This window comes from Vidua chalybeata, chromosome 1, assembly GCF_026979565.1.
Source record: "Vidua chalybeata isolate OUT-0048 chromosome 1, bVidCha1 merged haplotype, whole genome shotgun sequence".
NCBI classification, from domain to species: Eukaryota; Metazoa; Chordata; class Aves; order Passeriformes; family Viduidae; genus Vidua; species Vidua chalybeata.
In genome coordinates this window covers 120,570,931-120,598,536 of record NC_071530.1, presented here as the reverse complement: position 1 = coordinate 120,598,536, position 27,606 = coordinate 120,570,931, and the positions used below count along the sequence as shown (strand labels likewise).

The 27,606-nt window shown below is 40.3% G+C and overlaps 1 protein-coding gene and 1 long non-coding RNA gene across 2 annotated transcripts in view; both read left to right on the top strand.

Annotated features, from left to right (window-relative positions):
- The first annotated feature begins 617 nt into the window (after nt 1-617).
- The window catches only part of EYA1 (EYA transcriptional coactivator and phosphatase 1), a 158,121-nt gene continuing 131,132 nt past the window's right edge, over nt 618-27,606 (top strand). The window contains exons 1-2 of the mRNA XM_053957106.1: nt 618-685; nt 12,823-12,930. Coding sequence (XP_053813081.1) covers nt 12,898-12,930 — 33 coding nt within the window. The 5' untranslated portion in view covers nt 618-685; nt 12,823-12,897. The remainder of the gene's footprint in view (nt 686-12,822; nt 12,931-27,606) is intronic.
- The window catches only part of LOC128795962 (uncharacterized), a 36,849-nt gene continuing 25,612 nt past the window's right edge, over nt 16,370-27,606 (top strand). The window contains exon 1 of the long non-coding RNA XR_008433679.1: nt 16,370-16,487. This is a non-coding gene — a long non-coding RNA (uncharacterized LOC128795962). The remainder of the gene's footprint in view (nt 16,488-27,606) is intronic.

The following is a 27,606-nucleotide window of genomic DNA, read 5'->3' as shown; positions in this document are numbered from 1 at the left end:
GCTGCATGCCTAGCACAGCTTCTCCCAGCGCAGCATTCCCATGCAGACCTTGACGCCTTGACTCATTCTGTGCCTTCAAGCGATGGCTTTACCCACAATGGTGAGGAGCGGTGTCAGACAAGCCCCTGGGGCCGGGGGATGCTGCCGGTACCTTTCCGACTGCCCACCCTGCGGGTCCGGCGCTGCCAAGACAGCGACGGAGCTGCCGGCTGGGCTCGGGGTGTGTAACCGGCAGCCGTCCCTTACCTCCCGGCAGCGCTGCAGGAAGCCGGCATTCCTCAGGGCCCATCCTTCCCTCGCTAATAACATCTTAATTCTTAGAAATAAAAAAAAAAAAAAAAAAAAAAAAAAAAGAAGAAAAATAATAATTTTAAAAGCGTGTGTTGGTGGGGCGGGAATGGGGGGGGGGCAGCCAGCGGCGCTCTCGTGTGTGACGGCGGGCCGAGAGCGGCGGCAGCGGGCGGCGCGGCCGGGCAGGCGCGGTGCTGCCGCCGGGCGAGGCGGCGGCGGCGGCAGCGGGAGGAGGCGGAGGAGGCGGTCGAGCCGCTCCAGGGAAGTTTTCTCGCCGCCGCCTCCTCGAAACCCCTCCCCGCCAAGCGCGGCTCCGCGCTCCTCGAAACTTACCGCCGGGCGCCGCTCCTGGGGAGCCGCCGGGCCCGCGCCGCCGCCCCGGAGGCCCCGCGGAGTAAGTGCGCGCCGGGCCGGGCCGGGCCGGGCCGAGCCGAGCCGTGCCCGGGCGGCGGGGCCGCGGCCGCCGCCCCCGCAGCCGGGGGGTGCCGGACACGTGGGGCCGGGCGGGAGGCGCCGGCTGAGCCCCCGCTGAGCGCCGGGGGTTGCGCGGGCGCGCAGTGGCGCGGGGCTGGCGGCGGAGGGAGGGGCGAGGCCGCGGGAGCCCCGGCGTGGGAGGGGAAGGGGCGGCGGAGCGCGGCTCGCCCGGCGCCGCGGGAGCCCCGTGCCGGCCGGGGCCGCCGGGCGCTGCGGCTTGTCGGTAGCGCTGAACGCGTGTTTTTTGTGTCGGAGGGTAACAGTGTGTGAGACGCTTCGCCGTGGTGTGAGCGTGTCCGCCTTCGCTCCGCTCCCCGGGGCTGCCGGCTGTGGGTACGGCAAGTGTCAGGGGAGCGAGGAGCGCGCAGCTGCTCTTCCGACGGACGGGGAAAAGACACCGGTGCCGCGGCACCGACGGCCACCCCGCCGACCGCGGCCGCACCGCTGGCCCGGGCACGGCCCCGCTGGGCGGCCGCCTCCCCGCCGGGGGCCCGCTGCCTGCCTGCCTCCAGCGGGTCGGGCACGGAGGGATGATCTCCGGTGCTCCGCGCATCCCAGCACCTGGAGAGGGGAGTGCTGAGCAAGGGCAGTGGAGAGGGGGTGCACCCACAGGTGTATCCTGCCTCAGTTCGCTTTCTGGGGTTCTTACTTCTCCCGCCGTACCTAAGACCTTCAAAGAGATGGATGGATATAGATACTTATGAAATGATTTTGGTCTCTGTTGTCCATCCTAGGAGATAAAGCTTTTTTTTTTTTTTTTAGGAGATACTCTGTTCTTTAAGACTACACTCAAATTGGCAGTTTTTCTATAACAAAGTCAAAGCTCAGAGTTTTCTTCAATTATGAAAATATAACAGTAGGCTTCCCCCTTCACTCCCCCCCCTTTTTTTTTTCCCTATGCTCGTAGGAGCATAGTGTTGTTTAAATTGCAAGGAGTAGTTCCCATTGACTTTTAGTAGCAAAACACTGTTATTGTTATATATGTTCCAGCAAAATGCAGTATGAATAGCAGCACCAAACAGTTGCTATGTTTGAAGACTCACACTTTCCATAATACTTTAAAATAAAAATATGGTTATAAGAAGAGAAAATGGTCATTCAGTGCTGTCAGAAGTTCTTTAAAAAGAGTGGTGTGTGGAAAGTCCCTATGAATCTGCCAAAAGTTGTGTAAGCATGAACCGTAATGAGGGTAGTTGTAGGATCATGGAGTAGGCACGGAGCAGGTAGTCCAGCTGCAAAGTAAGAAAGTAAGAGACAGAAGGGCAATATGTATGGAAATGTCCCTAATTGAGGACTGCAGCTCGTGGAGGTAGTTGGCACATCTTCTGAAGGCTAGTCTAGATACCTTCCTCCCAAACCTTTGTTCTAGCTTGTACACACCTTGTTCTACTGTAGATGTAAGTGTGATATAAACCACAAGTATGCGTGTTCTTCAACAACCTTTTAAAATGTATGAATTACTCTTTCTGAATGGTTCACCAGTCCTCAAAATTTTAGAAATTATAATAGCATCAATAAAAATATTTATAACCATCTAAGTAGAAACTGAGTCACTGGTTCCTTATGTGACCATAAGCAATGGTTACCAGTAGCACCAATAACTGGTGTTATTCATTCCAAGCTTGATGTTTCATTACCAGTTTTCTTCATTAGCTTAATCTTCCCACGTGAACTGAATTACAAACAGGGTAGGAAGAGAAAGGAGGAAGCAAGTCACTCTTTTTTTTTTGTTGTTGTTGTTTTTGTGGCTCTGTCCTCCTTGTGCTGCAAATCTTGTTGCCATGGGCAAAGTGAGGGATGGACTCTGGCAGGAGAATTGTAAAATCTTCAAAGGTCATTTGATCAGTTTCTCCTAGTCAGCTAGAAACTGGGGCCTTCTGGCATCCTGCGCATTTTTAGAATTTTACATTATTTTCTTTGTTTCTCTCATTCAATTGCTTAATTATAGAATCCAAAAATGTTATTGCTCAAAATAACCTTTCCTTCTAGATTTAGAGAGAGGGAGAGTGATGCAAAATTAAGAGTTTAAATTGAGTTAGGAGGCTTGAGATTTTTTTCCTTTCTATCATTATTACTCTCTTTGATTGTTTAATCTGATATACCAAACATCATAAGATAATGATTTCTCAAATGTCTGGAGACTTTTAGTGCTTTTTTTTTTGCTTTTTTTTTTCTTTTTTTTTAACTTTTTTTTCTTTTTCCTTTGTGACACAGAGTATCTTCTCGCTCTGTCTGATACTGCTAATCCTACTGCATGGAGCTAAGAAGTAAAATATGAATTTACTGTTGAGTTCTGTGATATGGTCAAACTACCATGGAAAGGCTCTAATGGTTGGACCAAGAAAAGTTTGTCTGGATTTGATGGTGTGACAGTGAGCTGTGGCTGCCTGGCAGTGCCACCCAGAGGGGCAGTTCTTGGGGGAGCCTGGGGGCAGCTGCTGTCCCTAATCAAACCCTGAGCAGGGGCTGGGGGCGTGGGCAGTGCAGTCAATGCCCCAGTCTGCCCACGGCCCCACTGTGCCGGGCTGCCTGGAAAAATCACGGAGGTCAACTCCCACCCTGTGAGGTGGGTCTGCATTTTTGCAGCTCCCACTATAATGAAGTGAGCTAGGAGAAAGCTCTTTTTATTTATAAGAACGGAAATTGTGTGTAAAGTCCTTAAAATCAAGGAGGCCACAGCTGGGTACTTCATATGCTTTTAAAAGCTTTTCCAACTCGAAGTTGTTTCTCTGTCCTTCCCATGCTGTTTCCATAGCGAGTCACACCTACTGCTACTTTAGGCAATTGGCCTAATTCCTGAAAAATTTGAATTTTAATTACTCAGCTCAATAGCTTGATCTCTTTATCATCTGAATATTGAAGGGGATTGCATGGTGTTGTGTGAATAAATTTTTCTTTTTTTATGTTTTAGGTTGTATTGTTCTCAAAAGAAAGTGAAATATTCAAAATGATAGTGTAGTTAATTATTCACTTTTTCCTTTATTATGATATATTATTTATAAGAACTTAGCTATGGCATTATTTGATAAGTTAAACTATTTTTATAATAGCTGCAAAAATTATGTTCTATAGATAATAACCATTGTCTGTTCTGTTCTTCCCACTTAATATATTGCTATAGTCAGTAATGTTTAATAATAATTAAAGTTTCACCTGGACCTGTGATGGTGAAAAAGATGGCAAGACTATTAGGATAAGCAAACACTTAAGAAGTGTGCCTGTTGCTAGAGGACAGACTGATTTATTTAATTACTTCATTTCTACTGTGTTTTGCTTTTGAGTGTTTTGGTTTTTTTCATTAATATATATAAAGTTCATTCTCATTGGTAGATAGAGTTTTGAGACATGGAGAACTGAAACTAAATATTGTTGTTTGACTAGGTGCATTTTTTGCTGACAAAAACCACAAAATGCATCTTTGTGTAGTTGTGTAAGCAAAACCTATTTATCAAGGTTCCAAATCCTTACGTTTTCAGTTTTTCTTATGTTGAAAATGAGGAGTTACTGAATCCATTTTCTTGAAAGCATAGTCTGGAAGGAATCAGAGGAGAAGGATGTCATCTGTCAAGCACAAGTTATGACAAAGTAGAACAGAACAGCATTAAAAAACAAAAGTGTTTTAGCATTGTTTTGCAAGGAATTGGGAGTCCTGTAAATACTCCTACAATAATTTTCTTCTTCTCCCCTGTAATATTCCAATGCTAATTGTCCAAATTTGTCAACAATTTATTGGTGGGGTTTAATTTCATAAGGAGTGACTGCTGGCTAGAAAAGAGAGAGAGGTCCCAACCAGTGCCTCCTTGCTTGACACACTGACAGCAGGGATGATCCCAGAGGGAGCTGGGCAGTGCCTTCCCTGGGATTACTCCTGAGAGGCAAGAGCTTGAGGATGTAGAACAGAAATGCGAAGGAAGGTTAGCATCATTGTTAGGTAAGAACAGTATCACTTCTGCCTTAAAACTAGTTTTCAGTTAGTGAATTGTGGGTATTTCTGGTCACCATGGGCCGGGCTTCCAAAGGGTATTTAGGTGGCTAAAGGTGTAGCTGGACCTTTACTGTAATTCACAAGGGTGCTTGCAGTATAAACCAACAGACAAACAAGGAGCTGTAAATGGCTGTAGATGCTTAGGCTGATGTGGTGCCTTTAAATAACCCATTGAATTTCACACTGACAGATTTGACAGTTCAGTGGTACAGCCTTCTGGTTTTCTCAGTATTATTACCATTCATGTTCTTTCATTTGGACTTAACAGAGGTTGAAAAAGATCCCATTCTCAGAAATGAGTCCAAATGAAGAAAATAGACTACTTGCACCTACTAGTGAAGCTCATCCCAATTTCGAGTAGGTACCTCTACTGCATGAAGAGAAGCAGAATTATTTGTAGATATTGATCTGTTGTAAATACAGAAAATAAGGTGCTCCTTGCAGTGTGTGATTGTTGTGACTTACCAGTGAAAATTTTGGTTGACCTCAAGAGACAGGGAAATTTTCTTATTGTAAAGAGGAGAGCAGCATCCTTAGCCTTACTGCAGAAGGTGTGAGAAAGGTCACTGCTATGTGCATTTGGTGGATGATCTATTGTGAGATCTGCAAGTGGCACTCCCATAGAGGCACCAGAGGCATGGCTCTGAGCCACACAAGGGCACCTACACAGCTCCCAGGGGCAGGGGGAGTCCAGAGGCAGCTGGGTGATTCTCAGAGAGTGTAGGACCTCAGCGGGCCCTGACACAGCACTTGGGTTCCATCTCACTAGGAGATGCCAAGACTTTGGCCTCTGTGTTTCCTGGTTGAACATTATCTTTCTACAGCCTGGGTGACTCCCTTGCAACCATGCTTTCTGTAACCCATCTGTCTGGATTTTTCTGCTCTTGGGGATGCTGTGGCACCCACTATTGAAAATACTGCTGGTATACTTGAATGCTTTTACCAGCTTGGGGGAAGCCTAGGTTTTAATGAAGGTTGTTACAACTTCAGACTCAAATTTTATCTGATTTATTTGAAAAAAATAATTAAAACTTTAAAAAATTATAAAATGAAGACATTTCACCTAGAGGAAAATTACTTTAATTGCTCTGTGTAAACCTTAAAACCTCTACATGTGACCTGTATTAATTATAACTAGCAGACTTTTACCTGTTTGCACTGAATTATGCAGAAACAGGACAAGTTGCTTGTTGTTAAACCACAAACTTTTATAGACTGCATATATTTTACAAACTACTTTAAAAGCACATGTAAAATAATAAGCAATGCCCTACCTTTAATCTAAATTTATAATAGGTGTAGAAAGGCTTCTTAAAGCACATATATAATTACTACATTGTACAGAACCACACGGGTTGAAAGAAAGCTTTGTTTGTAAAGTATCTTACACTTCTTTCCTGAGCTAGGTAAATATTCCAGTTGCAAGTTATGATTCGTAGCTCAACAATTTTCTTGTACATAGTTCATATACTTTATTAACCATGACACTTAACCTAATAGTGATAATCTGTTCATCCCCCCCCCCACCTTTTGTAGTCTGTTTGACGCATAGAAAGCAGAAAACAGATTTATTGCTCAAAGACATGATGACAAAGGAATTGGCTGTTGCATTCTGGTTTTATTCTTTTTTAATGATACATAAATAAAACCAGGGAAATTCTAACTTTTTGATGATAAAGATCCTATGGAATGCTATAAGAGAAAAGCTGTTTCATCCTTATTCGAGGCAAAGTTCACCTTGTAAAATGTAATTTTATTAATTTTTAAAAGCAGATTTTTTATGTTTTCACCTTAAGAATATTCTTTATTTCCTGTCCTAAACTGTTAGAGTGTTTTTCTGCTGAACAGTTTCAACCTACATTTCAGATACAAATAAAGTTGATCCCATTGTGTAGTTTAAATGTAGTATTAATTTTGTAAGTAATTTAGAAAAGAAATTCTGGCAAGCAAGTAACCAGTATAATTTTTACAGCTTGGCTTTTGTGTCCATTTAGTATTCAATGAAAAATATCATCTTTTGCTATGTTTGGAGAGCTCTGGTTTTAGAATAACATTATTGCTTTAAATTTTTGTATGTGTATGTCTCCCACTTTAGACTTTTGTGGAGCTTCCTGACTGAGGCTCCCTGTTGGGTGTTTGTGTGAGGGAGATTGAACTTAGAAATCTACCCATTGCAGGCACCTGAAACACATACCAGGTCCTAATTCCTGTTCAAAACCATTCCTGACCATTTGATGCGCGAAGCAACTCAGACTTCATCAAGACAGTTTTTGAAACAGTTATATTTCAGGTTTGGATCTTGTAAAAGCAATGGCAAATTATTTACTTCATTTTTTTCCAGTTTTCCAGTCCTATTACCCTTCTAAATTTTGAACAGTACATCATCGTCAGGCATCTGTCTCCACCTCAGGAGAGTTTTCTTTGTATTTGACCATCTCTTCCAATGCTGGGAGACCAGAGAGCTCTTCTGAGCTTGCTGAAATTAGCAACCAGGAGATTCCCATAAAAACATGCCAATATCTTTTGCCCCTGATTGTTTCTTCAGGTTGGACTTTTCTGTTATCCTCACTCCACTCTCCAAAGGTCTCAATAAGTATGCTAATCAGGCAGAATAATTTTTGTAGATTTCTTCCACTTGAGGTGAATAGCAAGGAGAGTGGTGAAGAACTGCTTAAGTACCTTATGAGACAAGTCAGTAGACAATAAAATGACAACTGAAATTCTGCAGCTATAAATGTGAACTGCTAAACCTCAGTTAAAATGGTTGTAGCTGTACATGGAAACTGATGGCACTGGGCTGACCCTTTCAGAAGTGGGGTCTTGGCGTCTAAGATAATACCAAGTAAATTCGTTCAGTTCTCAGTAATTCCCCCAAAAAATGAATGTTCAGAACTGCTAGGAACCAAAAAAAAAAAAAAATTACATAGGCTTCAGGAGGAGAATGGACAAGTACTTCAGAGAGTTGTACTGAGGATTGCTACACAGATGAACTCCATCTGTCTCAGGAAACCCTCTGAGCTGAAATAGCAGGAAACTGGGAAAATGCCATGAAAATGGCATATGCTTGTTATGTTCTTGCTCTTCTGTCCAGTTATGGTTGTTGCTGGAGACAGCATCAGGAGGATTGTTGGTTTCAACCAGTATCGTGGCCCTTGTGTTCTCAACACCTTTTTCATGTTCAATTTAATGGTATATGGGAGAAATGGGGCACAAACTCTATTGTTGAGTAGTTCCTTCAAGACATACTTAGGCTTACAGTGTGATAGCAATTTTATAAATGTAATCAGCATTCAGAAAGTAGCACAGATGTATTTCTGAGACTGTCACTGATATCATTTGCCTGTGATATTTTTTTTTTGTGCTCATAGTGCTTCATTTCTATCGTCTTTCTTGCTTCCTTTTGCTCTTGAGTCTCCTTGGTTATTCTGGTCCAACACCCTGTGAGATTCCTGTGTAGGCAGATGAGACCCCATGTTTCCGTACCGGAAATTTAACTTCTCAGTGAAGTTAAAAATGTTAGGGAAATACCATAGTTTTAATCTTTAAAATAAAGAAAAGTGATTACCTAGCTAGCAAAACAAAATTCATGATACTAAATTTATATTATTTACTTCTAAAGAATGAGATTAATTTGGTGTTAGACCTAGACCTGACAGTGAGTGTAAGAGCCATGGGTTTTAAACATGCCTGTTCGGGACATCAGAGTGCTTGTTCTATTTTATATGAAGAACCTTACCAATAACACTGAAGACTTTCAGCCCCCTCTCCCACAGGTTTATTTCAGCCACAAGTCCTGACACTCCATGTATTTCTGCTTGATGATAGTGGAAAAAAAGGTCTGTTGAGATGAACGTGGATGTTTATTGGGATACAGAAATAGTGACCTACCCTCTGTGGTGTTGTTCAGTTTGTCACCTACGTGCTGCATGGCCACAGAGTGGTCTGGGGGTTTGCACACCCCCATAGTCTGTGTCTGCTCAGTGTCAGCGCTGCAGTTGGTGTGGGATGCCTTCCAGCAGATGTGCATGGTAAGTTCCACACATCTGGGCACCTATCTGTTTTGCTGGAGTCCCTGAGGCTCACTGGAAGGCAAGATACTGTATTGCATCTGCAGGCGTTCCAGGCTGAATCAGAGGTGGTCTTCAGTCACAGCTCTGGAGTTAATTGTTTATAAAGCTGCTGAAAGGTCCCTACCAAATTTCAGTTTTTAAAAATACCTTTCCCTCTTCCATTTTATTTCCTTCCTCTTTTTTTTGTTTTCCTTTCTTTTCGGTTTTCAGCTGTTACACTTGGCAAGTTTCTTTCCCAGCATTTGGAAATAATTGTTTTCTAAATGCTACCCAGGTTATCTGCCAAATTTAACACCCTAAAAGGAAGCGGGGGTGGGGGACAAGAGACCTACCTGGGAATGGAGTGAATGTAGTGAGTCTTTAGAAAGTGCTAAAAAGGAAATTTACCAAATATAGCACCTAAAATCAAAACTATTGAGTTCCCTCACATTAACTGTAAAATACAACATGCTATCATCTACAGGGTAAAAAAAGGCTGTTTCACCCAGCTTCATAAACTCTTTTTTTAATTTTCTCTACCAAAAGGTAAAGCACGTATGGCTTTTTGGGTTCTTTTTCCTCTAACAAATGTGTATAGTTTGGGGGGGATACAATTTTTTTCTAAGTGTTACTGGAAAAATCCCATCAGTTCCTGAGAAAACATAAGAAAATAAGAGCAAAGCAGAAAGCACTGATGGCACTAAAAATGACCTTATCTTGGAGACTTTGCAATGGCATAATCAGCCGGGAGGTTGTAAGACAGGATTGATTTTGCTGGTGGCACAGGAACAGGATGAAAAGTTTAATTCCTTCTCCTTGGTGATGGAAGGGCTAAGGTAGCCCAAGGTATTGTTGTGTTGGTGCTGTTTCTGATCACTGTGAGTTTTGTCAGGGGCCCAGTGCAGCTGAAGGTGTGTTACAGCAGCCCTGGGACAGCTCCAAGGTGTGGATTAGTGGCAGTGGAGGTCTTGCATGGGAAATGCACAGCTTTTATGAAGAAAAGCTTGGCAAGCATAAAGAATCAGGTTCCTTGTCCTTAAATGTAGGTGTCTAGGTGCGAGGGTCAGCCGTGGCCAGTTACCTTTTGGTCACCCTTGCGTTTGGTACTCTCTCTCTGCACGTGTTCAGCCTCTGCTGGTACCTCCCAGCCCTAAGAGAGTATTTCTCAGTGACTGTGTTTAACATCTGCTTCCCGGCTGATCTGCCACTGGCTTTTGCCATGTTTTCAGGTGGGTGCTCAGATGGGGACAGGGGACATGGGCACTTCCATGACAAGGAGCTCGTTAAAGCTCCTGCCACCTCCACAGCGTGGCTGGGAGGGGCTGGCAGCCACGCTGTGCCTGGCGGCAAAGGCGCGTGTTGAGATCCGCGTGCGTGGGGAAAATTGCACGGTGTTGGCTAACGTTTCAGAAAGGAGGAATAAAAATCCCCCATAAACCACTTTCTGTGCTTCTCTGTGGGCTTTTTTATTCCCTTTTAAATGGTAATAGCTGCTTGGAAAAGAGGACTGCTGGTCATTATGCCTGGTACAACAGTACTCTTTTAGCTGGTGGGACTCTTAATACTGTTATGTATTTAATGCTAATAATATTTTACAAAACAAACAACTTCCAAAGAAGTAGAGAAAAATAAAACAGGATATGTGCTTTCATGACTTCCCTTCAATTTAGATTTTGTCTTTTTCAATAAATTGAATTTTTGTCCTACTCATATTTGACAGCATATTTTGCATATAACAGCTTCTCTGTAATAGATACTGTGTAATTTGGATATATTTTTTGATACATTAACAAGTCAAGGGAATTCAATTAGTTTTTGTAAAGATTTACTAAAAGATAAAAATAACCTAAGATGACAATTAGAATCAGGATAACTTAAGTTGCTCTAGTTTAAAAGTTGAATTTTTCAAAATTAAAATGACTTAATTATTACTTAATTATGGATCAGCTGTTCTGTATTAACATCTAAGCCCTCATGTTACTGTGACTTGATTCTGCTGCCAGAAGTCTCTGGTGTCTTCTGAGCAAGACAAGTCTTTGCCCCTAGCAGTGTGGGTGGGTGCCCACATATATAGGAGCTTTTTGTAAACCTTTTTTGCAGTGACATGAAGTGCAGCATGTGTCAGAGCAGAAATTACAAGAGTAGGCTCTTTTAAAACTGGTGTGTCATAGGAATCTTTCCCAGAGAGAGAAAATATTTGCAACAGCAGCTCCTGCAAGTTAGGTCCCCTAATTACGGCTGTACTGTAATATACACTAAAACATACATGCTTTTTCCTTCTGGGCTTCAAGAGAAAATCACCAGTCTTTGTGAAGTTTTCTTTCCATTAGTAAAGAGAGCACTGCTGATCTGAAAATCCATCAGGTCATCCATACCAGCATTACATCAATTGACTTTTGAATATTTTTCCATTAGAAAAGGCTCCATTTTATTCCCTCGCTCAAGTGGCAGACTTTCAGTTTGTGCGGTTTTTCCATTTATTGAATTTTGCGATAAAAGAGTTTTTGAAACAGATGTCAGTCATTGCTTAGGAGTGGGGTATTGTTAGAGGGCTGTTTTCTTCTCTGGTTTTGGTTTTTGTGGTTTTTTTTTTTTTTTTTTGTTTTTTTTTTTTTAAGTTATTAGAAAAATCTTTTCCTTTCCCTCCCTAACTTTAATTGTCACTTTTTAAAGCCATAAATAGTTTTCTAACCTATAATCTGGTGTCAGAACAAATATAAGCACCAAACCCTGATTTCACAGAAATATTGCAGATTGGCCATTGTTCTCAGCAGGAGCAGGACTGGATTTGATCTCTCAATTGTAAACCAGAAAGAAGGGAGTGGATGCATTGCAGAAGCATGGTTCATATTAGCATCTTCCTTAGGGTGTGGAGTGGACCTGTTAACACTTTCTTAATGCTTAGATTTTATAGAAGTAGCCAAATGTATGCAAAGAATAGTGTCCAAAAAACTGGGTTGGGAGGGATTTTTTTACTTTCTTGCTAGAGTCTTATCCAGGTAGAAAGATAAAGAATAAGATTTTGGGTCCTGATCCTAAATTATATGTATTTCATATACAGAGTGGTTTTAGGACAAATTGAATTTCTTCAGACCATATTGTCAACTGTCACAGAAGAGCAAAGTGCTAGTCACGTTTCTGTGTATATAAAGTGTATATATATCTATATATATACCCACTTAAAAAAACCCAGATTTTAGTTTTTATTTTTTATTGACAGCATCTTCCCCATGTATTTAAAAAAAAGCACCAGTTTTTTCTAATGAGGATTTTAGCTGTGTTTGTTTAAATTACACCAATGAATAATTCTGAGTTTTAAGAGGTTTACAGCATTTTATTCTAAAGGAGGAAGGAAACCATATTTTGGGTTGATATCTGTTTGGTAGGGTAAGCCTTTGTTGTTTCGTCTCAGTACTTCACTGTTACTTTAAACATCAAAGAACACCCTTTCTGAAGGTGAGAGAACACAAAGCATCCCATATTTATAATTTATGAGGCCTAAGATTGTGACCTAATGTAAACTTGAAGAGACTAAGTACAAAAATATCCTTAGCTTGAGGGCAACGTTTGAAAACTTTGTGGATTTTCTTTTTTATCCTGGCTCTGTCTACAATCATATTGCTTTGTTATTATTTCCTCTTAGCATTAAAGTACTATTGACATTGATAGATATCAGGGGAAGGCTGAGCTTCCTAAAGGGGAGAGAGAAAAAAAAAAAAGAAAAAAAAGAAGAGATGTGTTGTTGGCACAGAAATAGTGGCGGTAGAAGTGTTTGTGGCTGCCTTTTATTCTTCTGCAGACAGTGAGCACAACGGGGCTCTCGCTGCCTGCTTTTGGCTTGCATGGATTCTCAATAAACAGCTCAGCTGTGTGTTTATTTTCAAGACTGATTCAATTCTTCAAAGACAACTGCTCCCAACTTGTGAATACTTGTTAGTTGCTGGAAAGTTGCAGAAGTGAAGATCAGCTCCTAGTTTCATGCCAAAAAATTAATCCGACGATGTGGTGCTGTCTTTTCCACAGGTGTGTGTGTGCTAGGACTGTCTGAACCTCCCTGTAACTAATAGCCCGTATATAATTTGGAAGGAGAAATCTTCAATGGAAGACCCCGAGGGAATAAATGGGAAGTCTGTAAGTAAACAACTTGTCAGTCCTGAGGAAAAAAGTTGTGGCTTTTAAAGTGGCAATTATTTTTGTGGCAACCAAGTGAATTAAAGTCTTAGAGAGGTACATGCCCTTTTAATGATTGGAAGGAGCAGGGAATGATGAAATTAATTGAGAGATGGAGGATTATGCTAAAGCTACAGAAAATTAACTATGGCTTTAAAAATATTTGTCTTCAGTGATTCATATTACAAAATGATACTTTCTCTAAGAAATATTTGGCCTATTGTGTTTATGTTGTTAACATTTTTATCTGTTAGAGAGTTTTCTTCCCATTATTTGAAGATATTTATCTTTGCCTGTGTGAATGTATGCAAATACTGCTTCTGGGAGAAGTGAGTGCAACTCCTAGCTGCAAAGTCTTAAGAACAGTAGCAAAAAAATGTTGTAGCATTGTTGTTTGTTGTAAATGCCTGTTTTAGAGTCACAATAATAAGAAATTTTGAAACTGTCAGGCACAATTAAGAATGTTTCATCCATGGTCAAATGATTAGTTGTGTGTTTTGGATTTGTCAGTTTAATTAGTGACATCATTCTTGGTACTTGGTGAAATTCAAAATGCTACATATATGTTTTTATTCAGAATTGTTACACAGAAAGTGTACATATTGAGATTACCTTATTTTTACCAGTTGTAAAATAAATCCGAAAGCTATTTAGTAAATTCAATTAGATTTATTTTCTGCATTTTTTCCCTCATGTGTTTATTTTCTACATTTGACAGTAGTCTATTCTCTCTCACTCTTCTCTTTGTATTTTATGTTTCTATACCCAGTTTCCCTGATGCTTCCATTTCATGTAGCAACAGAGTAGACAAAACCAAGCCCTTGATAATAAGCCTGTTGTGTTGTGTGTTTTTGTTACACTTCATGTATAGTGTAATTTTTGCTGTCTGAAGCAATATGGCTTTGATTATTTTCCAATGTTCATTTGTTCCAGTCTTGTCTCTATGTCTATGTTTGGGTATTTATCCATCTCTGCTACCACCATGTGTGGACAGGACCAGTTAACTCTTAGGGAAAGAGTGGCCATGGTTACCAACAGGCACTAAACAGGGATGGTTCTGTTTGCAGTTGCAGTGCCAGAGCTTTCAGCACCACCCAAGCTCCTCATTCTATTTGGAATCAGGCTTTCCTCCATGCATGAAAAGCCTTTCCCTGAAGCTGTCAGGATTTTCTGTGGCTTCCACTGCAATGCTGCACTCTCTGTGCCTGGCATAGCCTGGGCTTCATGTGCTGTGGAGGGTTTGGGCTGGGTAATTGTGTTCTGGGGCTCTATATAATGACAAATGTAACTGTCGCTTAACAGGAGTATTAAGGGAAATATTTGTTCATGGTTTGGCACCACCAGCACTCCTGTTGGGGTTATTCATTCCATTCCTTCTTTTCACCACTTAGTCCAGAGAGCCTGTAAAACACTTCATCTGCTCAGAGTTTCCCTTCACATTACCCAAGTGGGTGGTAGTTGTTGATGCTATCAGGATTATCAAAATCTAAGCCAGTAACTGCTGAATAGACCCACTGCTCTGAGCAGCACTCAGGCTGCTGTAAATGAGGACTGAGGTGCCCAAAGGTACATGACACAGGGCAGGGTGTGATTTTCTGACTACAGTGTCATTGGAGAGGTTTAAAATTGGGGTATTAAACCCTGGAATCAGATCCTTCAATTAGGTCTCACTTGAAGTCATTCATAACTGGACAGTCTGCTGTGTTTGCATCAGCCACTTGACCAGCAGGGAGATTTCCTAAAAGCAGTAGTCAGAAAGCAAAATAGTCTCAGTGAAAATAAAGATGATGGCATAAACATTGTTTTTGTTTATTTTGCTCTGTGTGTGTGCATAGAAAGAAAGAGAGGGTGAGGGATAGATTAGCACTCTATAATTAGAAACCAGAAACCAAAACCTGTTTGGGATTTAAGATCCCAAACACATGTAGTGACTTTGAAAACCTGGTGCTAGTCCATAGGAAAAGAAGAAAACTTCCCTACACATACCAATTGAAAGGTAATTTAATTTTGCAGCTGGCCAGTGCAAACTATGAGGTGGAAGCAATTTCAGGTACATGTGGATAAGGGAGGAGCTTTATTCAACAACTGAGAAATGAAGCTGGATAATGTTTTAGGAAGACAGAGCTAGATGGACAACAGAGAAAATACCAAGAAAAGGAGAAGGTAAAGGCAAATGAAAAAAGTTGTCAGACAACAGTATGAGAGAGTAGATGAGGAAGTACTTTGCCATTGTCTTTGGCCAAGATTTTTCTTTTGAGGAAGAGGATGGTGCTGCACATGCAAATACAGCCTGTCAGTGTTGATGTGTACAGAGGTTATCATAATAAGCCCAGTAAACTCACTTCTGCACTTCTGTTACACTCACACAGCTGAGAGAGTATTTTAGCCATTTCCTAATCAAGAAATGGTTCTAATTGTACTAATTATCATGTGCTTGCTTTGCATTCTATAGGAAATTAATTTCAAACTTGGGCTTGCAAACTTGAACATTACCTCTGCCCCTGCCCTTCCTTTGCTATGTGCTTGAGAGAGAAGCACAACACAAACCTGAGGCTGGCTGGGCAGAGGATATCAGTGTGTTATCATGTCTGAAAATTTCACTGAAGTTCTGTTGCTTTCTTTCTAAGTCCAAAAAAGACTTTGAAGCTTGTTTACTAATGATATATGCACCTACCAAAGATGGTTCAGTCATGTTTCATCAAGCTAAAACAAATGGTTGGGTTTTTTAAATTAGTATTTTCTTCACTATCCTGAAGGGGCTTTTCTGTCTGCCAGTCATTTGCAACAAGTCCCACTGTTCAAATATACTTGAGAAATAAAAAAAACCAACTTCTTGTTTTAATTGTTTTTGAGATGAAAATGTAATTTTGGGTGTTAGAGAAATTCTGATTGTAAGGAGCCTAGGGCTGTGTAATAGTACCTCTTATACCAAATTGATTTTAAAAAAATTATGCAAAATTATCATTGCTTGTATTTGTGATAGGCTAAGTCTACCAGTTCCAAACTTGGCATTGGCATGAATCTATTGCCTTAGAAACCCTCTAGAAGCCCTAAAAACATGACAAAAACTGATAAGATTCAGCATGATAACCCAGGTGATTAGAGGTACCCTGATGATGACTTCTGAAAAAAACTCGGAAAGGGCAGTGTAGAGGTCAGCAGGTATTTTATTTCATTTGATTTGCCTGTGATTTTTTTTAAATGCATGGGGTTTATTTATTTGCAAAATTCAGCACAAGAAAATTTTCACAAGTAAATACTGGCATGTTTTAAGCAATTACTATATGCTCTGGGGATATTTTGGAGGGCTTTTCTTCTATAACTCTCTCTCTGGTAGCAATATTAAGTTATTATATAACAGAAAATAATTTTCATTCCTACCCTGTCCAGGCTCATAATTGAAAATTCTCATTGCAAAATTGCACACCAAGAAGTATTTTCAGCATCGAGTGGTGTTGATGATGGAGTTTGCCCATCTGGAAAACAGAGCGAAGACTCTGAGGCCCTCAGCAGTCAAGGTAGATCCAAATAGTGTGTACCCAGTGAGCCAAAAAAGGAGGTGCTCTTGGTCCACTCCAGCAGTTAATTTTTTCTGATTCCCCCCACGGCCCCCAAACCTCAGCTTTCAGTCAGCACTCTGAGCAGCCTGGCTGCCTATTTCCAGCTTCTTTCTCCTCCCTGCTGCTCACTGGACACTTCTCCCATGCCACGTACCGGAGAGCGGCACTTTGCACCGAAAATTCACCTCCTACCTCTGTTAGTGGAAAGACACAGAGCAAGTAGCTGGTTTCAGCAAGAAAGGGGGAGGGAGAAAATAAAAACCCAAACCAAAAAACATCCAGCACCTGGCTGCAGCAAAATAATGAATTTTGCAGCAAACATGCGAGATTCTGTGGAATCTTGGAAAAATGCCAGACTCCACGACCACAGAAATGCTGAGTCCATGGGGCCCAGAGAGAGATGGCTGGGGCAGTTCACATCTCTCTGTCTTTGTTTCGAGCTCCTTGCAGTCTTACTGAGGCATCAGATTACACTCTCTTCACATTTTCAAGGTTATCTTCACTACCAGAAGGGCTAGAAAGTTCATTTTGTTTCAAGGCGAGCCAGGATCCGGCAGCACAACTCCTGAGCTGTTTCAGAGGCCACTGCCACGGTGGTGGCGTGGCTGTGCCTGAGGGCATGGCTGGTGACCTGCAGATTTGAACAGCATCATCAATGACATGTTTGTCCTGCTTACTCACATTACCTGTTTGTCACATTAGGGAACAAAGTCTATGAGGAGGAAGGGTGAAAATAGAAGTATTTTACCTTTGGTAGAAAACTTAGAGCATTGTCACTGTGGAAGTCATGCATGTGCTGCCTAGTTTTTCTCAAAGACTGGCAAAGTTCTCCTCTCTGTGTTCCCCTCCCGTTCTGAAGAAATGCGTGACACGCTTCCTTTTTGGAAAGCTCTGCAAGGCAATAACCAACAAGCACCATGCAATTGCAATCTGTAACTGAGCCTATAAAATGTAATTGCCTGCACCCTTCCCACTCCCCTTCCCCTCTCTATCTGCAATTGGTAGAATATTGGAAACATAAGCCACAAAACCCACTTATTACACTCAGTAAGTGTCAAAAAGAATGAACAGCCGGAACTAGCTGATGTATTTAAGTTCCCCAAATTGAAGTGAGCTGCTGCTAGGCCGTCTATAGCAACTGCTCAATCAGTTACTATTGAAAGAATTGTTTCTTTCAAAACATTTTAGTGAAAATACCCTGAAAATTGTAAGCTGTTTGTGGACAGTTTGAAAACATTATTCGCTACAGGCTCTTCATTCATCTGTGTTTGCAGTAACACCACGGAGAAATTCTTGTCACTAAAATGACTAAAATTTCTATTTTCCTCATTGGTGGCAGAAAATCAAAGGTGCCATAGGCAACAGTGCTTGGAGCACTGACAGAAGTACTGCTACCCACAGCTTGTAGTGTTGGACATACTCCTCAAGATCACAAAGACCTTGCAGGGGTTTTGTTGGGGTCCATCAACAGATACCACACTTATCTTGGTTACAAATCCTTGTTTCTTCAGAGAGGTGGAACTTTTGCTTTGTTACAGTGTGAGGCATTTTTAGATGACTTGTGAAAACAGATATATGAGAAATACACGATCCATCTGACTTTTTCCAGCCACTGTGTGCCACTGTTCAGCATGGAGTCTCTTCTTGAAAGTCTTGATGAAGTTGTAGCTTAGCCCTTAACAGTAAAAAGCAAACTGCCAGTGAAGTTTATTTTCTTTTTTATTAGGTTTTCTGGACCATTGTTCCGCTCGAGGAGCCATGTTTGTTAGTTTTGGCTCTCTGACTTCTCTTCCTTAAGGATAAACTCTCCTTAGGCAGTTGTACAACTATGCACTGAAAGACTGCATAGCAGTTTATTCACAGCCCAAGCTCTAGCCGAATTCAACTGTGTGACTTCCTGGCTTAAGCAGGGGTGCATCCGTAATGTAAATACCTACTTGATTCTGTGGAAAACCAGGAGGTTTTTTGTTTGTTCTTGTAAAAGATTCCTGCGGGAAGCTTAACTTTAAAGTTGGCATCCAGCCTTCTCTGCTGTGACTCGGATACTGATCTGATTTTGTGCTTTCGTAGACATTTTTATATTTGAAAATTTTTAATTCAACATTAGCTTTGCTTACAAGCTACAGAGCAGAATAAAATCACATTACAAACATTGTAGTATTAGATTTTATCACCATTTATTTCTTCTCGTCTGCCCAGGGATTTCTACATGTTCGGTAGAACTAATTTGCAGTCAGACACTGAGGTCTTCTAGAAGGCCAGCAGGCTCCACAAACTAATTTATCCAAATAACCAATCCCTCATAGGCCAGCCATAGAAGGACACCAAAATGGCCTAAGCAGGCAAAGCCCCCTTTTGAAGTCTGGAATGTTTTGACTGACTTGAAACAGGCGGCAGGAATGAAGGGATAATTTTCAGTGACCCATGGGACTTTTTTGCCATTTTCAAATATTAGGTAAAACAAAGAGAAATTGCTTGTTCTAATTTAGAAAGACTTAACAATCCGGAAGGTAACCAGACTCAGAATTGAGTATTAAGGTATAGAGCTGAAGTTTACTTAATGCATTGAAGGTTTGCATCTGGGTATATGGTATTTACACACCCACACATACACAGGCTGCTTTACTTAGACATGCACATACCTAAACTGTTTTTTGAATTTGACTTCTATAAAAAAACTTTTAGTACAAAGTATATTTATGCAATATTAAGTGGACTACCTGAAATGCTTTTTTAAAGTACATACGATTTTTGTCGAAATAATAATTTCTAATTAAAAGGACGTGTTTCCGTTGCTGCTTCAAAAGCTGGGATAGTCACTCAGATGCCAAGACTTCCATGCCATCCCCGTTTTCTTCTACCCCCTGTCCTGGTGCCATTTGAGTAAATGTGGAAATGAATACAATTTTAAGTGGGTTTTCTAGTCTAAAGTACTCTTGCAGATACAAAGAAGTATTTTGATGCATCCATAAACCCAAAATTTTCTAAGAATACTTCTAGGGAGAAAGAGAGAATGTGAATATTTAGAAATAAAATGAAAACTTTACAGATCAGGTATTTCATGTTCAGCTACTTGAATGTGCATTTTAAAGACAGTAAGGAGTAATCACATGGATTTCAGCAGATTTTTTAGAGGCATTCTCTTGTAAATTTGGTCTCAAGTTTACCATGCATATTTATGTGATAGGTCGAACCCTGTATTTAGCAACACTAATGGCAGAACAACTCCAGCACTCACCTTCATGTCCATGACATTGACTTGTAGGTAAGCTGGAGCTTCCCAGCAGAAGGAATGTTGTCTGTAAGAAGGGTCACTAAGCTGGTAGTGAACCTGCTCTACCTGTGCTTAATAGAATTATGTTTCCTTAAAGCAGTGGGATATTGAAATATAAGTTCCTCCCAATTTCAGATTTCTCTGAAATATTCATTCTTACTGTTGTCCTATGGTAATAGAAAATACAATAGAATGACAAAGAAATCCTGTTTAAGTGCAGTTTTCAATCCTGTATATACTGACCTCATATTAGTGGATTTCAGAAACATGATGTTTAAATTAATGTTATTTTGGTGTGAGTTTATATATGTGTGTCTGTGTGTGTCTGTGTGCATGGAATGTATTAGATTAAATTAAGTTACGTTCCAGCTTTTACTTGTGGAATATAATTTTGTTAGTAGTTAATAATGTTAATGCCATGATTTTCTCATATTATGTTTACGTATATGGCTACAGTAAAATCAAATTATATTTGCTGGGGGTAAGATTAGTCAGTCAAGGAGCTGTTTACAACAGGAGAAATTTAAATTCAGACCTGGTAGGAAAGAGATTCTTCTCTATTTCTGTCTGCCTTGCTGTAGCTGTACTGTCTAGACTCTCCTGGAAGTTGTAGACTCAGTGGCCTCGTGGTCCATGCACAGCACAGCAGCAGAATCTGGCAGTGAATAGAAAGCTTCATAGGGATTTCTCATCAATCACATAGAATTTGTCATTTCTGCTTTTTTGGCATTCAAAGCCTTATATTCTGCCACCACCATTCACATGGGGTGGACTTTCCATTGTACTGACAATGCACCTCTACAACTGTGTAGTGTAGCAGATGGGAGAAAATTTCTTCCCAGCTTCTATGGAGGTCAGCTCCTACCCCAAAGCACAGGATTTGATTATCCTGATTATAATTTACAGAGCTGTAAATGCTGTTGGTGGTCATGAGACAAGGAATGAAATTGCTTGAAGAGAAAAAAAAAAGTTATTATCTTTTTTCTCGTTCTATTTTAAAAGAAGAAAATAGAAGAGTAAGGAATTTCAGGCACACTTTCATACTTTCCTTATGCCGTGGAGTAATTTTAAAATATAGTCTAGGTGTAGCATTTGCGCAAAATGAATGGGAATTCAAAGAGTGAGAGCTTTTAGAGTAAGCACTGCTTTGGTGCTCATAGATTCAGGAATTTGCTCTTGCTGAATGTGTGTTTAGTACTGTAGGTATTTTTAGAAAGTAAGCATGATCTATTTCTTATTTTATTTTTAATAATTGGACATATTTTTCATGTTTGACCACCCTTTTAGGCCTGTAAATAATTTAAAAGATCTAAAAGTATCTCAGTATTCAGAATCAACTAGTTAAATGCTTATATGCCTGGCTTTCACCTTCAGTTATATCTACTTGAAGAAAGAATCTAAATTTAGGCTTGCCTTGTTCCACTTCTATTTTTCTACTCTAGTTTAAAGCATTCATTTTTTGGGGGACAAGCGAGGTGTATTTAGTGGTAGGCTGATGAGTACCTCAGACCTTTGTCCTTTTCAACAATACTTTGAAGAGGGAGAAGGTGCAGGGTCTATGTTATATTTTTCTCTGTTTTTCGCAAGGCTTTGTAAAAGCTAAGTGGCACATCAAGCAGGTTTCTATAGTGCAGACACTGCACAAATCCTCTGCTCAGTCCCTGTAAGGGCTGTATGCTGCCATTATGCTTTCTATAAACAGAAGACAAGCACACTGCCAAATCCTTGCAGCACTGGGCATCAGCTCTTTCTGTTCTTAGCTTGTTTCGTTTATTGATGCTCAAAGACTGTCTTATTTGCCAGTATTGCATCCGCTTTTGATCATCAGGAGCAAAGAGTATCATGCACTTCTTGGTAGCTTGGAATCTCCATCTTTGCAATTTCTTCTCCATCTGCAGTTTTTTAAATAAAATAATTACCTCTGATGAGTGTAATTAATTTGATTCTGTATTTTGGTCTGACTAGTGAGACTTAAAGACAAAAACTACTCAGAAGCAAACACTTTCAGGGCTGGACAGAAAAACAAGAGCCTCGTATGACAGCTTGAAGAACCTCAGACTAGGACTAGCAGAGAAGAGCAAGAGGTAAGTGCCACCAGATTGGGATAGACAACATAACTTAGCCTGGTATTCTGGGACTGGTGGCAGACAGTTAATGAAAGTAGGAGAAAGAGAGCAAATCCTGCTTGTGAGAGGATGGAGGATACATCCAAAATATTGTGTTTAATGCTGTCCTTCATGAATTTACTTTTGGCTATGTGTGTGCTTTGATTCTCTGTAATGGTAAGTTCCACAACTTAATTATGCCTTCTCAAAGATGCCTTTTCAAAAGATGCCTTTTCAAAATAACTGCAGCAAAAACATGGGGTTGTTAAGTTTTCCTGACATGAGAAATAATAACTTGTCAATCTCTGTTCACTTCCTGCAGTCTCTTTCCTGATTTGGTAGAATTCTCTTGTTTTCATGACACAAAGGTGTCTCTTTCAAGCTGAAGAGGCTTGTTTTTTCCTGAGGCTGCTGCTGAACTTTGTGTGAGAGATTCAAGATATGAGCAAAGCTTTGTGATGTTTTCTATTTTACTCTGTGTTTCCTTCCTAATAAGTTTAAACACTACATCCACCCTTTTGACTGCCATTGGCCACTAAGACCTTGTTTTCAGAAAATTATTGGCAACAACTGCAAGATCTCTTCCTTGGGAGCAATAGATAATTTAGCACTTACCCTTGTCCATTCTCAGTTTGAGTTGTCTTTTACTTTGCATTTATCAACACAGAATTTCACCAGCTCTTGTCATGTGTGGTCACCATAAAATCAGTTTTCTGTAGGCAGATTTACTTTGAGCTGACCTGAGTTATGTAGCAAATTTATAGCCTTGCTGTTTGTCATCTTTTCCAGGGCATTTATGTTTAATAGTCCAGGTCATTTTGCAATTCTACTAGTAACACTGTGAAAACTGCCCACTTACTCAGTTCCATCCTTTAAATAGTAATTAATGACAGATCTTTTATTTTACCTTATGACAAAATTGTTTAAGAGCTTTTGGCTTGTGAGAGCTTTTCAGAAATCTAAATATACTACATTAACCAAATCATCCTTGTCCAAATAATCATTAACTCCTTACAGAAACGCTAGTAATCTTGAAGTTATGGCTTCTCTTTACAAAGCCATGCTTTCTCTTCCCCATTACATCATATTCCCATGTGCCTACCAATTATCTTGTTTATTACAGCAGCTGATTTGATCATGCTTCCATTGTTTTAGAGCTCTTGGGTGAACTCTTGAATCTGGCTGGTTTGTGTCTCTTCATTTTGTTAATCTTTCCCAAAGCTTCTGCTGATATTTTTTTTTAGAGCTGTCAAAGTCTTCTCTCCTTGGATAGTGAGCATCATGCAAATAATTAATTTAACTGTTTCTGCAATGATCTTGTCTTGACTGAATTTTTCTTTGTTACTCAGTTAAATGTTGGCTTTTTGCATATTTTTAAGGAAGTTTTTGTATTAATCTGAGACAATAACAAATGGTTCTTCAGGGTTGGGGTATTTTTTTGGCCTATGTTTTCCTGTGTTTGCATTTGAATCTACTGAACATGAGCCCTTTTCCAGTTTCAGGTATTTAACTGTAGTGTGTGGCACTCAGCTTCTGTAATGTCTCTGACAGACATTCAGAACCTTTCTCACTGAAGCTAATCAGAAAAAAAAAGTCTTGGAAGCTAAAACTCTGTATGAACTTGTGATGAATTAGGTTAAATAGTTTTTGCTAAAAAAAAAAAAAAACAGAAACTGGGGGCACTGGCATCAGTTGCAAATCAGGAAGATATGATTCCGCCCCCTCTTCACTCTGTTCTCTGGTGATGGTACTTTGGGATGTCTGCCCTTGCCAGAGAGTTTGGGCCGGCGGAGAGAGGTGAATGAACACCTCGCCCTTACGATCAAGTGTTCCGCCCACTGGGCTACAGGTGTGCAACTTCTTCAGACAAACAAGAGGAATGGTGCTTTCTTGGAGGAGCAGTTTGGATTCTAGCTCTAATCAGGCAGAAATGTGGTTTAAGCTCTCTTTTACATTCTTTGACTTGTTAAGATAGAGTTGTAGGAAACACCTGCCTCAGCCACCTACCCCCTCTTTCTATTACCATCCAATCTTTTTGTTAAAAGCTCTGTCTCCAAAACTTTCTTCTCCCCTTGCCAGTAAAGTTTCTGGATAGTTCTGATTTATGGTCTGACTCAAAAGGAATAGACAGATAGGTTTTGGGAGAGTGGGAACATAACTTTCCAGAAGAACTTGCATATGGGAGTGTATTTTGCTTTCATTTTGGAACTTGCATCTCGCTGACCAAGAAAAGATACTGCTGTGAAACATTAAATTATTTATGTAATATTATTTTAAGGTAAATTAGTAGCTTTGTGAGTTTCAAAAAATATATGTCCTTTATATGTAGCAGAAGATCAAAGACCTATTCCGGCAGGTGGCACAGAGAGAGGAAAGAGAAAAGCAAGCTGTCGCCTAAAGAAATTGTGTGTTTAGTTTAGAGCAACATATGATGGAAGAGTAAATTTTAGAGTTTAAGCCCATCTGTTCTAAAAGCAAATTCTGAGAGTTTAATTACTTAATTTATCTTTTTAAAATACTATATTTTTTTAATGAAAAATGAATTTATTCAATACTGTTAATGAGTAATTCAGTGACTTCTTTTTCTTATATTTTGGTTGAACAGATACACTATTTGAAGATTGACTCTTATCAGGGCTTTGTCCCTGTTGTTAAAGATCAGTAACCAATCAGATCTATTGAGACTCAGGATCCAGGCAATTTAGCACCCCTGGCTTCAGTGGGCACTTGCAGCCAATGCCTGCTGCAATGTTGCTGGACAAATCTTAGAGCTTGGGACCAAAAAGACAGTTGCATCATCACTCGTATGCACTGTGGCCAAATCCCAAGCAAGTCAGTTGGAGCGTAAAATGTGTGGTTCTGCTCTTATCTTGTGCTCTTCTTTCTCCACTTTATCCCTCCTCTTTCCCATCTCCGTTGCCTTCTGTTCAAGAAAAGTGTGTCCTAATTAACATGCATGATTCCTCTAGCACATGAGTTGTTAATCCTCAACTGGCAAAGGTGCTAAAACCATACCTTACACTGTCTGGTACTAGCATAGTTTGTAGATCTGAGAGCAACTGATAAGATCATGAGCCCAACTTGGTCAACATATTACAATTAAAGGTGTGCAGGTGCCAGAAGCTGTTTCTATTTTAATTATATCTCCTTCTACTCTTGTTTTTATTGGGCACCAGCAATATAGCAGCTCCAAATCCCTTTTGCTGTCTCTTCCTAAGCTTCTTCCAGGGAAGAGTTAATCCAATGACCATTGGATTATAATGGCATAACAAAGATTTTATCCACTTGTTGACCTCCCCATTAAATGTTTTGGCATGTAAGTGGGAAGAGAACAAGAAGTGTTAGCAGAAAGAAAGCAGTTGTAATACCTTAAAATTCTGAAAGCATTAATTGCTTTTCTTTATTAAAGATTTAGACAGTCTCTGTGTGGATCAATATGATGGTGGCGTGTGATGACCCCTCTGTACTTGAAATGCCAAGATGTATTGACTGCTTGTCATCATGAAGTGAGAAGGGTCATGCCAGCACCTTTGAGTCCCTGGGCCTTTTAGAGCATCTCCTGTGTGTTAGAGCTGTTACCTGCATGTTATGCCATTCAGTGTATTGTGCAGGAGGAGGCTGTGCTGAGCAAAGGTAGGGAGGAAGGAGGGAACTGCGCTGTTTAGTGTAATCCAGGAGCGGGTAATAACATGCTGTGGAAGATACTCTGAATGGTAAGTGAGGCAACTAAGTTAGGGAAAAAAAGAAGGATGTCATTTGCTCCTTCCTTTTACCTCCAGCTGAAAGTACTCCTCCACTTACTTGCCTTTCCCAGCCTTTGATTTCTCATCTTTGTTCTCATGTTTTACTGGCACAGAAAAGTCCTTTATTTCAGTTGACTGAGGATCATAGCAGCACATACCTGAAAAATTATTTGTACCTCTGAGCTCTCCCATCTTTTATAGCCTGCCATGAAAATAAAAATGGATGTTAAATATTTTTCCAGCATGACTTTGAGAGTTATCAATTATGTACTTCTGCTGATGAACATTTTGACTGTTTGCTTACTTCATACTAATGCCAGATTTACACTGATGCTGTTTAGGTCATCCTGACTCCTTTCCTTAAGCACTGGTACACCTTTGGCTTCACTCCCATTGACTGTCAGCTGGTGCTAATAATAAACTGCAGACCTCAGCTGTCTTTGCTGAAAAGCCAGTGCTCTTTTGGGGACTTTTTTTTTTTACTCTGAGCTCATCTTATTCAACCACTGATGTTTTGTGCCACTCTAGTTTCTCATTGTCAGTGGCTAAGTAGGAAAACATTATTCGCTGCGAAGTGTTCACAGGGCACTCAGCATTAGAGACAGCTGCTAGAAATAGAAGTCCTGTCCTTCTTGGTTTCGCTGAGCAGTTGAGGATTGTATGTGTCAAAAGAACTCAGTGGGAGATTTTATGTTGTTACTGCTGTTACTTAGAGAGGATTGCAAACTCTTGCCACATTTTTTTTTGCGCATGGCTTTTACTGTCATGGACGTCTTAGTATTTTTTCTTTGTACAGTATTGCTTAGCAAATGTTTCATGCTTAAGTATCTTTCATACCAAATCCTTGTGAAATACTAGTTTAGAGGGCATTATTATTCTTCCTGTAAGCCTTGCACCCTGCTGGGAAATTGAGAGAGTTAAATTTATAAGTCAAAAAGGATTGTCAGAAACAAGTGGTGCTGAAAAACACAATGTGTTTTGTGTTTTAACATTTGTTTTCTGTGAGTAATTTGTAGGTATAAAAGTAACATTTGAGTAAATTAAGTGATAGGAGCTGTTACACAGGACCTGTGTAGGTCTGCCAAGAAAAATAAACATGACTGTGATGAAGTGTGTGATGGTGGTGTTAGCAGAGCTGTAGAGGCTCTTGGAGGGATGCTAAACAAGCATCATTGGGATCATAAACAAGCTGACCACGTGAAGTCCAGGAGCTGGGCTTCTAAAACAGACACTCTCTAAATCCACCACAACCTTTCATTTTACTGTTCATAAAGGAGTTTTAAAACTTTGTTATTTTTATCGGTTCTGAATCAGTCAAAATTGGAGGACTAGATCAATTGTAACATCTGATGTGTTTAATCCAAGATTTTTGTGTTAGCCTAAACTGTCACTAAAGGTTTCATGATTGCTCTGCTGACACTTTTTAACCATTTAGGACCAAAGTAAGGAGGAAATGAAATTTCTCTGCTTTGAGATCTCCCTGTGTAATTGGATGTAATGTTCTGGTAGTAAGAAGGGTTTTGTCATTAAGACATCGATCTGACTTTGGGAAAAGAATCCTCTCCACAGCTGTCCTGCAAACTGCTTCTGTGACTGTGATGCCCTGTAGTTTGTCTCTGCCTATTCTTTGTCTGCAAAATGGGACAGTAATGTTTTCTTTCTCATCATATTAGTCTAAATAATTTTAGCTAGTTGTGGTAAGTTTCTGTTATGTATAGAGGTTGCACAAAGCACTGTCTTATAGTACTGAGCATTGAATTTATCCTTTAGAAAGAAGAGTGCCAGGCACAAAAAATGAGCTACTTTAAGCTTTTGCTTTCAGTAATCAAAAGGATGAAGCTCAAAATATTCCTATGAAGATCTCTGTGTAAGTGCTCACAGCAACTATATTCCAGTGGACAAATACAAAACACACAGAGACTAACCAATATGGTTTTGAAGTGATGAAGAGCTGA